The sequence below is a fragment of the Hippichthys cyanospilos genome, chromosome 10, assembly GCF_059441005.1.
Source record: "Hippichthys cyanospilos isolate Australia breed blue-spotted pipefish chromosome 10, RoL_Hcya_1.0, whole genome shotgun sequence".
Classification (NCBI taxonomy): Eukaryota; Metazoa; Chordata; class Actinopteri; order Syngnathiformes; family Syngnathidae; genus Hippichthys; species Hippichthys cyanospilos.
In genome coordinates, this window is record NC_142378.1 from 11272220 (window position 1) to 11287125 (window position 14906).

At 39.0% G+C, this 14906-nt stretch overlaps 1 protein-coding gene across 4 annotated transcripts in view; it reads left to right on the forward strand.

The window, feature by feature from the left end:
• The window catches only part of camsap2a (calmodulin regulated spectrin-associated protein family, member 2a), a 38682-nt gene extending 24392 nt beyond the window's left edge, over positions 1-14290 (forward strand). For 2 of the 4 annotated variants that reach the window (XM_088425421.1, XM_088425422.1), the window contains 12 exons: positions 3450-3546; positions 3692-3788; positions 3921-3952; positions 4131-4200; positions 4323-6378; positions 7119-7255; positions 7608-7831; positions 8722-8794; positions 9236-9301; positions 9889-10004; positions 10405-10523; positions 11755-14290. In XM_088425421.1, the coding sequence (XP_088281547.1) occupies positions 3450-3546; positions 3692-3788; positions 3921-3952; positions 4131-4200; positions 4323-6378; positions 7119-7255; positions 7608-7831; positions 8722-8794; positions 9236-9301; positions 9889-10004; positions 10405-10523; positions 11755-12063 (3396 nt within the window). In that variant the 3' untranslated portion in view covers positions 12064-14290. The remainder of the gene's footprint in view (positions 1-3449; positions 3547-3691; positions 3789-3920; positions 3953-4130; positions 4201-4322; positions 6379-7118; positions 7256-7607; positions 7832-8721; positions 8795-9235; positions 9302-9888; positions 10005-10404; positions 10524-11754) is intronic. The other 2 variants (XM_088425419.1, XM_088425420.1) reach the window with 1 other exon arrangement.
• Positions 14291-14906: the final 616 nt, after the last annotated feature.

Here is a 14906-nt window from a genome sequence, read left to right on the forward strand (position 1 = left end):
CAGGTCCCAGAAATCTAATTTAATGATTTAAGGCTGTTACAGGAAGATTACATCTTTCTTTTCTATTTAGGAACAAACTAATTAGAACATGAAACAACTTATTGCTAAACTGTGATACAGTGACTCACTCCTATGCACAATGTTATTTGCACATTTTTTCAAATTAATTTTTCATACACACTTGTCAAGCACTTTCATGTGCCCTTCCCCTCCTATAATTAAATCTAAATTACCATCTTTTCTTCCAGAGGAAGAGAGATTGTATTCATAACCTCTGGTCTTTTTCCAGTTTGTTCTTGCTTCAAAGAACCAAGAAACTGAGAAACTATGGAACTATTTACCACTCCAGTCTTATGCAGTGGAGAAAAAGAGCTTTGTCTGTAATCCGTTGTTCTGAATGGTTCAAATACTTTAGCAGATCCGAAAAGCGATGTACACTCAGTTGTTGGTGGAATTATGTTTGCGTTTCCATAGCATTTTTAGAATGCCCTTGAGCAAGGCACTGTGCCTCCACACCCAAATTAACAGCTCTGTTAAATCAGGCATGACATCCACCACTTTGGCCCCTCATCTTTGCTTGAATGCATTTTTCTGCTTGTGTGGAATGCATGCAATAACAATAGCAGACTATTTTGAGTCATCGATAAAATTGAATAAATAAAATAAGTTTATGATGCAATAACACCATGGGTTGCTATTCACTAGTATTTACTGGCACTTCACATTTTCTCCTCATTACTGTATGGTGCATTCTCCTGAAATATACAGTAGTTAACGTATGAGATATAATTCTCAAACCGTTGTTGTGGGTTTTGGAAATATTAAACTAGAGAGTAATTTTGGCCAGTAATTCGCAAGTGGCCAGATTGGTTTGACTGTGGCTACGCGACCTTGATCCTTTAATCAACCATTCAGTTCAATTGTTGTTGACAGTAATTCTCTGTGAATGCTCAGTTTGTGTGTGTGTGTGTGTTTTCTGTGGCAAACACCCCCTCTGTGAATGCCTGCATGCCACCTCATCATGATAGCCAACTGTATAATAGCATAACGCCTCAATTTTGAGCAGGATCATACCCCACCACTCAATCTCACAATTGTTCAAATCATCAAAGTATCCTTAGCCAATTTCCAAAACAACACACTCATACAAAATTCTCCACCCAACTAGATTCAGCAACAAGGTAAACCTGGCAGCGCACAAGCTTGCAATAACAGTCAATGGGGAGATTTGTGCATGGGTTGATTGGTCCTGTGTGTGTATGTCTGGCTGTCTGTGACTGCTGACTGATGGAATTAAGCGATAGCACTCACACCTGTTTTGTCAGTAGTAGTTACACAGATGGGACGAGAAGAGTCAGGTTGCTTTGTTGCCACCAATCTGAGCCAGAAAGACTGCAAGGAATCTTTCTTTAGTGCAATTTTACTTTCCAGATTTATATCCCATGTCCCAGTAAAACAAGAGGAGTAGTGAGTACACTCAAAGGTATAGTGCACTTGCTTACTTCCTTCTTCCTTTAAATGCATTGGTACCGCTATGTCCTTTTAAAAAGGAACATGATAAATCTAATAGTTTAAAGCAAATGTGAAAAAGTGATGCAATACATCTTGATTGAGTTCTTTGACAATCATGGGCGAAATTTAGAATTATTACAAAAGTTACTGGGAATCTTAGCTGCAAGTGGATGCTTTTACTCTGCTGGGCAGCTCTTAATAAGTACGGTACATAACGTTTTAAAAAATCTAATCATATTGAATAGTTTTTTATGTATTTACTGTTTAAACCTAATATGGAAAATACGGATACCGAAACAGATTTCTTTTTAGGTCAAAATTGAGGTTTGGCAGTAAAAACTACCAATTATCAATTAATTTAAATGTTATAATGAATATAATTTTTTCCTCCCAAGACATTTCAATAGGTATTCATTACATGAAGAGTTTCACTATTCAGAGGTTGATCTGTGTAGGTTGATACACGTGTAGTTATAATAAAGGCTATCTATTTAATCTGTCTGTCTGTGTTTAACACATCCATTGTGAATTTAAGTTGCACTCTGTATTTTTTAACATTTTGTGTTCACACTGGCACCAGGTTATGTATTCATTAGTGACATCCGGAGTCATTTATTCAAGGTCAAGTATACAAGGTCATGGTATAGATTTATGCTAAGTAAATAATGACAGTATTGCTACAGCACTTGTACACAACTGCTGTTAATGGTTGTACTTTGTTGTATCTTTGTTGGAAATATAAACAATTTGGGGAGGGAGTCAGAGCGGAACTATTAGCAATTTGATCTTTTTTTGTCATTTTGAACTTTTCCTTATAACATGAAGTTACTATTGAGAGAAGTGGCCGATACCTGATAGGAAACGCCTGTTTCACTATTGCGCTTGTTGGACTGCGGTTCTGTGCATGCATGGTGGAGAGAAATGTTGCTGATGAAGGGAATCAGGTATCTCGAGAGCTGAGCTGTGCAGCATTGTCTTTGTCTGAAGACCAGAGAGGGCAAACTGCATAGTGAGGGGGTGAACATATTTCCTCAAGGTCGTTCCCGTCACACTGTTCTGGTTTTGCGCGTGAGTGCTGACACGTTCGTTGAAAAGAGCGCCAACTAGGCTAACAACCACAGCTTAATCTTTGAAAGCGCTTAAAATATGACAGTGTTCAACTATCATGTTTAATGCATAATACAGTATTCAATCATTTTATTTTACCTGCTTTCATTTAAGCAGTGAGAGAATAAAGTATAAGTAACCACAGCGTCTTAATTTTTGCTAAAAACCTACCCACAACTACGCATATTATGCACCAGAACTACTGTGCATAAAGTTGAGCGCAGACAGAAATAGCTGACCTCTTTTTTATCAATTAGGTTAATATCACAATCTCTGCTCGCTACTGCCACAGATACTATTGGCAGAATTTTGTGTAAGTATCAATTTAGCTTTTCAGCGATGTCACACAGCAATGTCACATAAATAAAGTTGAGTTGAGAGTAAATCTCCCTCTCAGAAAACAGGCCGAAATTCAACAAATACAAGCCTACTCTCACAGACCATGACAGTGACTTACAGTATTAAGCAGTAGAATTGGGAATAGCTCTCAGTGGCCCAGTCAGGCTGGCATAGTTTATGTATTGGCCCAACACAGTGGCGCTGTGGCCCTGTGCCAGCAAATCAGTACTGAACCCTTTTTGTTATAAGGTCAGCAGAATACTGTACTGTAAATCATGTTTTTCAATAAAACTTTGACTCATTGCAAGACCATGGAAGAGCCTATTGAATGTGTGCAGATGTAAATGTTTGGATGCAGAATGTTTTTCCACATTGCAGAAAAGGGGAGTACAATATTTAAATGATTTCCTGTGGTCTTTTAGGTGGGTGAGCATTAGCCCTTTAAAACTGTGCTGTGATTTAATGTTTATCTTATTTGAATTTTTTTGTAGAATAACTACTTGGCGTTCATGGCAGAGCTCTTTTGGTGGTTTGAAGAGGTCAAGCCACCCTTTGTGAATCCAAAAATTTTGGCCAATGAAGCTCCAGGTATGTCTTGGTTGGATCATGCATTAGTTGTATTAAGCCACAACCTAAATTTGAATCGGATCAATTAAAAGATAAACGTGCTAGGTGGTATACGAGCTAACACATGAGTCAGCCAACAACATTTTATTTTAATTTTCCGGCTCAGAGCTTTCATCCTTGTTGAAGAAAATACCAGCTGTCCCAATCTCCAAAGCAACTAAGAGGAGTTTCATGGAAAGACCCCCGAGTCCTGAAAGACCAAGGTACTCTACGTCAGTTCAAATTAAAAAATGCGTATCATTTAAAAAAAATTAAAATAGACATACTTTACATTGATTAACCATGTTGAATTTTAATGACATTAAACCATTAATGTGATATCACTCTGTTTGTAGTTTGCCCCTGCGACCCCAGCCTAAATATTCAGGTATCTATTTCTCTTCCCCATATTTACAGTATGTGAAGTCTAGTATGATGCTCTCAGTTATGTATTTATCTATCTGAAAAGTCATCTACTGACGATACGGTATTTTCCACACACAACTTATTCAGTGTATGTAAATGAAATCAAAGCGTTTACAAATATTTTGCTTTGTGTTATTCAGGTGAGATCAGGAAATCTACATCGATGTCCTTTGTCGATAGCAACCTTGGTACCTGGCCCAAAGAGAAAAGGTCAGTATGACATATCTCAGTGCGTCTTATCTCAGAAGAAGATTTTGAAAGAATTTCAAAGTATGATTTTGAATCATCATTCCTCAATTCATTTCCCCAATCAAATGTTTCTGTCTTTGAAGGCCCGGGCCTTATGGAGTATCTTTTGACATTCCCTTTGACAAAGAGGAAGCTTCTTCACCTCATTCTGCCACACGTGGTATGGTCAGGTCCGTCAGCACCGATGACGGTTCTGGTTTTAAGGTCCACCACCTTCCTCGTGGGATGAGGCGGAACCTATCCTTCCAACCAGTAAATGGCAAAAGCTTTGGTATTGAGGAGGAAGGTTGCCCAGACAGTCTGGCAGGTATGGAGCCAGAAAGGCGAACCCACCCTAGCGGATCTAGCAGAGTCATGGTAACAACACCTTCCATGGAAGAAGCCCTTCAGATTATTCACAGCCCAAGTAGGCCACCTTTGGAAGGTATCAACAATGGCTTCTTCCTGCACAGTCCAGAACTTGGAACTGGACTTGGTAACTTGGAGCCGCTGTCCGAGTTGGATTCTAAAGGAAATTTGAGCCAAACAGACACCACAGAGGTTGACACGGGCATCCACATTCATACAGAGGACATGCTGGATGAGGATTCATCACTGAAAGATTGCTCTGTGAACATGGACCTTGATATGGATACGCCCAGCCCTTGCCCAAGCAGTCAGAGTAAATCCCCCTCAGCATTGAAGATGACCAACTTTGCTGAACAAAAGATGAAGAAGATCAGTCCGTCTGCACCAGACTCAGGGCGGGAAAGCAGCAACTCTCTTAAAACTACTCCAGAAGGTTCAGATTTTTGTCAACCATTATCCGTTTCGTGGGCACCAACTCCAGAACATAGCCCCATCCGTCAACAAACACCAAATGCACCCGCAAAGGCGTCAGCTGTCCAGCTTCCACATAATGACCCTGCTCAGGTCATGGCAACCGAAATGGTCGAGCTGAGGATGCGCTTGGAGGAGAAAAGGAAAGCCATTGAAGCACAGAAGAAAAAAGTAGAGGCAGCTTTTACAAGACACCGTCAAAAGGTGGGTCACTCTGCCTTTCTCAATGTGGTCAAGCGTAAAGGGGATGGCGCTGCGAGTGGAGGAGAGGAAGGAGGGAGCGTTTTTAAGGGCGAGGTCAAGTCGGTGAGTCCCACCTTGAGCTGTGGTCGAAGTAGTGCAGACACGCCTGATGGGGCGGAGCAAAGTATCACAAGCTCCTGTTGGCAAAAGTCCCACGGTGGAGGTGAGGAGGGTGGTCACGGGCACGCCCAGCTAACTGAGGCAGACCTTGCCGAGTACACTCGATCAATCGAGAAGCTCAATCATTCTTTAGCCTTTCTCCAGACTGAGATGCAGAGGCTTGCTCAGCAGCAGGAAGTCATTATGGCCATGAGGGAGCAGCAACATCAGCAGGCATGGGTTATCCCCCCTTCTCATGCAAACTCTTCGCCGCAAAAACATGGAAGAGCTGGTAATATCACTCGATCCTCAGGACCCTCTTCCCCGGCGGATTCCCCCCGCTCGTCCCACCGCTCTCCGACTAGCATCAAGCGCAAATCCGCCTCCTTCCACTCACGTAATCCTCGCACCGCTCGCCCTAATGAGCTCAAGTTGGCCCCTTACAACCGCATCCTCTCCGCCCCCCAGTCTGTAGATAGTATACCCAGGCTGCGACGCTTTTCTCCCCGTCTCCCCACAGATAGCTCCTTTGTTTACATGGGCGAGACACCTGCAGCCGCCATTCCGGAACCAGTCAACAAGCAGACGGACACACTTGTCTCCCCAGGCAAAGAACTCAGCGATGTTTGTGCATCTCCTACCAGCTCACCCAAAAAAGAGCAAACACAAATGGACTCAAATAGTAAAAGCCAGGAGAACGTTCCCAACAGCACCGATATGGAAAAAGTAGCAGTAGATCTCCAACCAGCACAGTCGTCATTCTCTGAGGTTCTTGCCCACCCGGTGGTTGAGACTTTCACGGTTACTCCCACTGAGATCCCCACTCTGCCGGAAGTCAAGGGTAACCTGATAGAGGTTCCCCTATCAGTTGTGAAGCCGCTGAGTGACATGACGCTCGATGACGGCTTGGAGACGGAACTCGGAGGTGTGGAAGGCCAAGAGGACGAACAAAAGATGCGTTGCGGCTTCTTCTTCAAGGTCAGTTGTTGTTGTTCCGAGGATGTTTGTCAAAATTTGACCTCTATATAACCCACCTTAGCTGAAATCTTGAACTGTAATTGTACTTCACATTTTGTTTTTACATCATAGTATAAATGATTCAGGAGACATCATCTTGCTGTTTTTAGTTCATGAAGCCTGCTAACCAGCTGTAGTGTGAGCTGCAATGTAGGTCACAGAAGTAGTTCTGATGTCAATAATTCAGGTTCCACTGTGAGGATGTGCACTCGTGAGGAGTAGTAATAAGAGATGTTCACATGAAATGAGAAAGCAAATATAAACTCATTGTGGTCTCATCTAAAAACAATATTATTGTAGAACATTTGCTGATTGTGTGTATGCACTGATGTAAGACATCCATTGAAAGCCCAAAATGAAAGATTTGATTCTCTCATAATAATACCCAACTTACCATCCTATATTTGTAGATTTCGCCTATAATTTTAAGTTCACGGTTTGAAAAGTGGTTCAATTGTCATTCTTATCATTTTTTTGTGAGTGTATAAAACTGTAAATATAGTATTTTGTTTTACATATATTTAAAGTTGGACCCACAAATAAGAAGTCACTACTGTGAAATTCATTATAACCGAATGAATACTGTAATTCATGTAACTAAATATACAAAGCATCTTCTGTCCTGTGAAAAAAATTGTTATTCTGGTCATGTTTTCTAGACTAGTGTGAGAAGACTTGACCTTGTCTCCTAATTGTCTCAGGAGGACGGAAAGGCAGAGGAGAACATGGCTCAGAAGAGGGCGGCACTGCTGGAGAAGAGGATGAGGAGGGAGAAGGAAAGCCAGCAGAGGAGGATGCAGCAGGAGGCGGAGCTTGAGCAAAAGAAGGAGGAGGCTCGGTAATGCTTTTTTTTTTAACTCTGTTTTATTTGTCAAGCAGGTTTCTGGATATTTTTTACTTTTTCTGGGAGACTTTTTGCCAAACCTGTGCCTACATCTTCATACATTGCTCAATAATTTTATGTTGTTCCTTGACTGTTTTTATGTGAAGCAACTTCTTACGTTGTGTCAAAAGGTGTTTTATAAACAAATATAATTTATAAAACAATGTCATATTAGTCTAAATGGATTTGTAGCAGGCCTCTGGTTGAGTGTCATGTAATACAGTAAAATTAGTATGAAATTGAAGAGAAATATGTTATCGGAATAATTCTGTTATATTACTTGCTTGCCATTTCATACTTTTCCCAGGTTGAAAGCAGAGGAGGAGCGTATCCGAAAGGAGGAAGACAAGGCCCGGAAGGAGTTCATCAAGCAGGAGTATCTTAGGAGGAAGCAGCTGAAGCTGATGGAAGACATGGACACAGTCATTAAATCTCGACCAGCTGCTGGCACAAAACAAAGACGAGGTCGGCCCAAGTCCATCCGTCGCGACAGCGTGGACTCCCCAAAAACCCCCGTCAGAACTGCTGCAGGTAATTATAAAGACACCTTCTACGTATTTCTCATAGAGGGCTGTCTTGAGCAATTAAAAAAAAAAAAAAAATCCATTATCCTATCAATTATTCCATTAAATACCCATTTTTCAAATGCTCTTCTATGGATAGAACGTGCTTATTTTTTTATATATGTATGATCTACTTGCAATTGTGGTTCGTATTAGCACGCAAGCAATTACCATTCAAGATTAACAAACATACATACATGTTATATGTACGTTACATATGTAATGGTGTTTTTAAAGTTGGGAGCTTCGCATTTGCTATTGTTATGGTAAACGAAAGCTCGCTAACTACTAAAGCAGTAATTGTTTTAAGCTCACAAATAGCAGCAGCTATTCGGTCATTAGGTGGCGCACTGAGACAGGAAATTCAATTGTATGTCAAGACAATTTTTGCATTAGATTTTTCTTCCCAAAGTACTGCTGTGGGATGCTGTGGGATATTTGAACATTGTATATGAACGTTTTATTTCTGTCATTTTTTGATTTTCATTAGAAATGGCCCCAAACTTATGACAATCCCCTATTTTTAGGGCGAGTCTTACTCCCTTATTGCCATTGCAACATTATGTCTGCAAGAAAGGTCCGTGTAAAAAATGGTGTCACAAAAATACCACTCAAAACTGATTTTACAACCATGTCTGGGATTTATCTTAAACAGATATTTTTTTAGGACATAAATATGTACATAACATTCCTCATTAAAACTAAAAAAAAAAAAAAAAGACTCAACAAATACATTTATGATCAATTTGTTAGTCATCTGAGAGGTATTCATTTATTGTTATCAGTTGCATGGTTGTCGCTGCAACTGTGCGTAGTGCATTGCCTCATATTCAGGTTGACAGCAATTTCTGCTTTCAGTTTCCAGCTTGTCCCTGGCTTCCCTCAACTTGGGAGACGGTGAAAGTGTAGACTCAGAGAAGAGAGCACAAAGGTGAGATTGTATATGTCTATGTAAATGCTTATGCACCCCTGCACATGTGAGTTTATAATTTTAAAAATGTAATAATATTGTGGATTTATGTAAGTACATCAAATTTAAGACAAAGAAAAGTCCAAATCAAGAGTTGTTGCAAAACCTCAATACTGAAGCAAAGATAATGCTCACGTTTTTATTCCTTGTGTGATTTGAAAAATAAATACCCGTAAATAAAAATGTCACATTCAGTCATCCTGATTTGTTTCAATGTAAACAAACTTAGTAAGTGCCTCTTAAATTACGGAGGTGGTGGCCCATGTTTGAATAGGCCATAAAACAATCTGTCAACCTGCATTTTCACAATTTTACCATACAGTGTTTTCTTGACGAACTGCTTCACACGTTTCTAACACTACTCCGCCTTTTACTTTTGTCCTGATCAATCACACATGCCAGGAGTGCTAGTTTAGCCTCTGGCAGTCTCCTCTGCTTTCTGAGCTCTCCTAAACTGAGAAGGAGAAGGTTAGTTCCTACTTGGTGCTGAGATCAAGGTGCTTTATGTTGTCTCAGCCCTGGCACCACACTCTACCTTGTCCTCACACTGTCTTTGGCTTGACTGAACACAGAATTTTTTTTTTTTTTTTTTCGGGGTGGGGGACTATAATGACCATCACTTTAAGCGTGTTTGTTCAATGGAATGTTCCCACATATACAGCTGGACTGCTATATTTGTTTGCTCCTTGTCCTCGACTTGCATTCCTCACCATTTATCAAACAACCATAACGATTATCTTAATAAGAAAGGATTCAGTTAGCAAGCTGTCCTAATTTAATTTACCCCAAACACTGCTACCAGACTGCTTCACATGATTGGCCCTCACTAGATTTGCGAGTGCTTTGCTGCTCAACTGGCAATGTTATGCAACGGAAAACCAGACAACATCTTTATGTTTTTTGTAGTTTTTTTTTTGCTGGAATATTACACACTACATCACCGCATATGATATAGTGAGGATGCAAGTTCTTACACTGTTTACACTGGCTTAATAATTCTATGGAGCAGCAACCATTTCAAAGTAGATTTTATATTCTTTTTTTCTGTATTCTAGGCCAGATTCAGCAGATGGCTTCCTGTCCCCTAGTCGTACCAGCAGCAGGAATGGAGAAAAGGACTGGGAAAATGCATCCACAACCTCGTCCGTCACATCAATCACAGAGTACACAGGTTAGTGTCGTTGACTGTTCACGAGCCTTTATTGTCGATACTCAAGATGTTAAAATGCTGTGGTTGCAACTAGTAGTAGAACTGCAGTGCTGGTCTATGTACATAATGTCAATCTAGCCAAGAACATATAAAACCCAGAATATTATACCTCCTTTTGAAAAGATTGCTTCTTCATAAAATTTCATAGCCATCGCGAGTGTATATTTTAGTGTTATGTTCACTCCGGACCTTTTAATATCAAACAAATGCCAGTTGTATTGTAATATTGCACAGCTTTGGGATTCATCAATAATAAGAGTAAGAAGCGGGAAGAAAGTTGTTTGACATGACTTAAGGCATCATTGCTAATATGCGGAAAACTGAAATAATTAGTTTTTTGTTTTTTTCATATTTCCCCAAGGACCAAAGCTCTACAAGGAGCCAAGTGCCAAATCAAACAAGCACATCATCCAGAACGCACTGGCTCATTGCTGCCTGGCTGGCAAAGTCAATGAAGGGCAGAAGAACAAAATCCTGGAGGTAACAGCTTGGAATGTTTGTTTTAATTACCACTGTGTAGACTGAGTCATAGATATGGAATTATGTATACACTAGTGTTGTCAAAGCATTAACTTTGAAAAAAAAAAGAACTAAATTCAGTTCGATTTACTTCCTGAGTCACCAGCACAAACACTGATTATGAGGGATATTTACCAAGTTTCACATTAAAAAAATTCTTGACAGCTCATTGGACAAATATAAATGTGCACTTTGCAACGTCAAATTCAAAGACCATTTTAGTACAATGTTGGCATACCATCTCAGAGCAAAACACCCTGCTCAAGTTATCTCCATGGGGCCTCGTAAATGCTGCTGGAGTGTGATGCTGATGGGAAAAAGAAACCTCTACCTGTAAGAGAAAAATTTAGAGAATTGTTTCTGAGAAGAATATATGTTAAAAAAAAATACCTTGAACGATGCATCAGATTTGGAAGTTTTGTTCAAAAGCCTTGTTTGCAAGATTACTTCTTTTATGAGCAAATAGTTGATGAAAAATACATTTAATTTATTTAATCCCAAAGACATATTTTTACAATTATTTTAAGAATTCAGACATTCAATGTCACGTCATAAAATAAGTACTAAGAAGGGAATATGAAAAAAACACATTTGACATTTTCTTTTTAGTGCTTGGCTAAAGGAGGGTATAAAATGGCTGCTAAAGTAATCAATTACTTTAGTACTAAGTCCTAAAGTAAGCAATAATTTTAGTACTTCATTCAACGTAAAAATAATTGATTACTTTTGTCCTTAATTAGTTATTGTTTATTTTAGTACTTAATTTGCTAAGGTATTTTAGGTAATAACTACTATTTAGGTAATTGTCTACTTTTTGACTTTTTTGACACTCCTTTTGCCAAACCCTTGAACAAATGGAAATAAATTTAAATAAGTACCTGGGATTAAATCTCTGGAGTCTTTGGCATTGAATAAGTTAATCACGATTCATTGTGGAAACTTTTGCAATAATTCATCAAAAAATCCGCAGCGGCAGTTTACACACATTAGTATTATATGTTAAATATATATTGATCGTTTTAAATGTTTCAAAAGTAACATGTTTTTGTCAGTACAAGAACACTCCTGGTTTTTGAGTATCTATTGAGTAATTCTTTGTTAAATGTAATATACTGCAAAACTCAAGTAACGTCACCTCTTTTTTTCAGCAGAGCTTGAGATTGTTTTTTTTTTTTTTTTTCTATTTTAACAGGAAATGGAGAAATCAGAGGCTAACAACTTCCTGGTCTTGTTCCGAGATGCCGGCTGTCAGTTCCGCTCTCTCTACACTTATTGCCCCGAGATGGAGGAGATCAACAAACTCACAGGGATCGGCCCCAAGAACATCACGCGCAAGATGATTGACGGGCTGTACAAATACAATTCGGACAAAAAGCAGTTCAGCCAGATACCAGCTAAGACCATGTCAGCCAGTGTGGATGCCGTTACCATTCACAGCCATTTGTGGCAAACCAAGAAGCCAGCCACCCCGAAAAAAGTCGTGCCTGCCCCTCAGTCCTGATGGAAACTGAACATGCTCGTTTCAGTTTGCACTTTCACCGTTTTATTCCCGTGATGATTCAAACACCTGCAAGGCCAGTTAACATGTTTTCTAATTGAGTTTTGTCTGATTGTGATCCTTGTGGTTTCTATTCCTCCGCCACAACTGGAATGTACGCCACTGATGAAGAATGATGTAAATATCTTTCCTACTTCACAGGCAGGTCAAATAAGAAATGAAGGCAGGCGTGAGGACTGTTTTCATTTTGATTGTGCCAAATGTATCAGACAAGACAGTATGAATGCTCGGACGTTTTACTCAGAAAACTGAAGCACTGAATGTTCACAATTCGTGTACTGATTGACTTTCATTTGCAATAAGTTTATGTGCGGCCTTATGCGCCTTAGGCTTCAACGTGTGAGTGCAGTGAGCTGATTGAAAAGCGAGATTCACAGATGTTGAATCTCTGCCTTTTTGTTGGTATTTGTGAGTGAACGTGTTTGTATATTGAGGTACATAAACCTAAGGGCCAAAAAAAGATTGATTGCATACAGCTAGCGTTCGCCACACAGCACCTGTGTGTTCAACTCAACAAAGTCTGACGGTTTCAGCTTTTACACAACCATTTTCTTCGGAAGAATGTAGGACATGACTCCAGATAAGATTCTTCTCGGATATCAAGATGTGTGAAAATGTTTTGTATAGGTAGTAATTGATCATATTCTTGTAAGTAAGTTCATTTGTGATTTATTTGCATTGCTGTGTAGTTTACAGTTAACAGTATGAACCTTTTCCCTGGTCACATAATTCGGTCAAAATGTATGCGTTTCTTCTTTATCAAGATTAAGAGGAATGGGCTTTCATTGTCGTTCATTTATTGGATGAAACTTGAGCTAAGTCAACCCTAAATCAACATTTTGTACAAATGCGAGGACCATATTAGTCCTGATTTTTACCTTTTTTGCTGTCTACTACTTAAAATTGACCTTCAAATTTACGGAGATTGTCCATATCAAAGCAAGAACTGTGACTGTCAATTGTATGCAGCATTTTAATGAAGAACTCAATTGTTTTTTGATTTGTCATTAGAAAGCCAAGCTTGCTGGGATTACACAAATTCTTCATTGTTAGTCATCCATTAGTAAATATATCTGTTTAATTTATTTTTATATATTTTTTCTACTCTTATCTGTTGAAGAATGTTATTTATTGTGATCAAGACTGGCCTAAGCTTAAAGCTAAAAACTTTGCAGGTTCCAAATTTTCTTTGCACAAATCACAATTTTAACATACTCTGTATTTTCCTTGAATTCTAAAATTCATCCAATCCTAAATCCAATGTAATCCATCTAAACCTAAATATTTTACGTAACTTGGGTCAATGGTCAGGTTTTGGCAGCTCTCCAGCACCTTCCGGTTTTTTTTTGTTTTTTTTTTACTTTTATTTATTCACTGCAAATGAGCAATAGTGTAGCTGTGTTTGTAATTTTCTCTGTCTTTTGCGACAGTTTGCCATTTATGCTTTTGTCCAGAAAGATACTGCATAATCGCACACAGTGGAATCAGTCATACAGATTGATATCCAGTATTATAACGCATATAAGAAACATTTCTTCTGTGCCAGTACTTTGTACAGTTGACTGGCATTTTTTTTAAGAGTAATAAATTGTAGATTCGTACTCAGAAAGCTAGAAAGGTCATTGTTGTTTTACATCCATTCATGAATTTAGAACGGTACACTGTTACAAATGACAATGTGTTGACAACCAAATGAATACCATTGGAAATTTGTTTTAGCTGCAAAATGTTTATTTTTGGTAGGATTTCTCATTGTAACTGTAGAAAAATCACATTGTTTTGAGACCGTTAATGTTTTGCTGCATACGGGTAAAAATGCACCATTTTTATCGGTGCCAGTCTCATAAACAGGTTTAGTGTGAAAATAGTCTATTCATGTGATGAATCATTTAAATTTGGGGTGGGTGGGGTGGGGGGTATTTATGACTCAAGGAGCATGTGCTTTTCTTTTGTTTAAAACATAGTTTAGTGTGTCTTTAGTAATTATTGAGAAAAGGAAACCAAGGGAAGCAAATACTATTTAAACTAAACTTATAGTGTACAGTGTGTTCATGTGAATTTATACCTGCTTGCTATGATGACACTTTTTGTCGATGTGGTGTCAAAAGAGCTTGCGAAACATGTAATTTGTTTTTTCTCCAATAAATAAACTCAGCATGGCCCTGCATAATTATGTTTCTTGCATTTTCAGTCTTTACAATTATGTCCACATTCTGCTGTCCACATTCTGCTCTACATTGGGCAAAACAATCAAAGCTTACATTGTTGTTAAGACAAGTCCTGTTATCCGGTACCCTAACAAAAATGCGTATTAGTGTTTAAAGTGTGCGATGAATTAAGGGACTAAAAAGACTGCAGAATGGACAAATGTGAATAAATGTTCATTTTTTCCCAACAGTTTTATCCCTGTCAGATATTTAATCAAAATGAAACGTTGTATTGGGCCCAAGAACATTTTCTTCCAAGATGAGTGCGCAAACATGAATGTTTTCTGCTGTAGTGCTGTTTGATACAAGATACAGTGTATAGGGAGTGTCACTCAATTCAGTAGACGTAGTGATTATAATACTGAATGTTTTTAGTAGCACCTGAAGTGACAGCGTTTTGTTTGAGCCAGCAGATGGTAATATAGTAGTGAAACAGCTTGTGTTTTCTGATTGTCTTCCTCCTGCCGTCATAATTCCATCCATCCATTTTCTATAGCCGCTTATCCCAACAGGGGTCAGAGGCACCTATCTCAGCTGGCTTCGGGGAGTAGGCGGGGGACACCCTGAACTGGTTGCCAG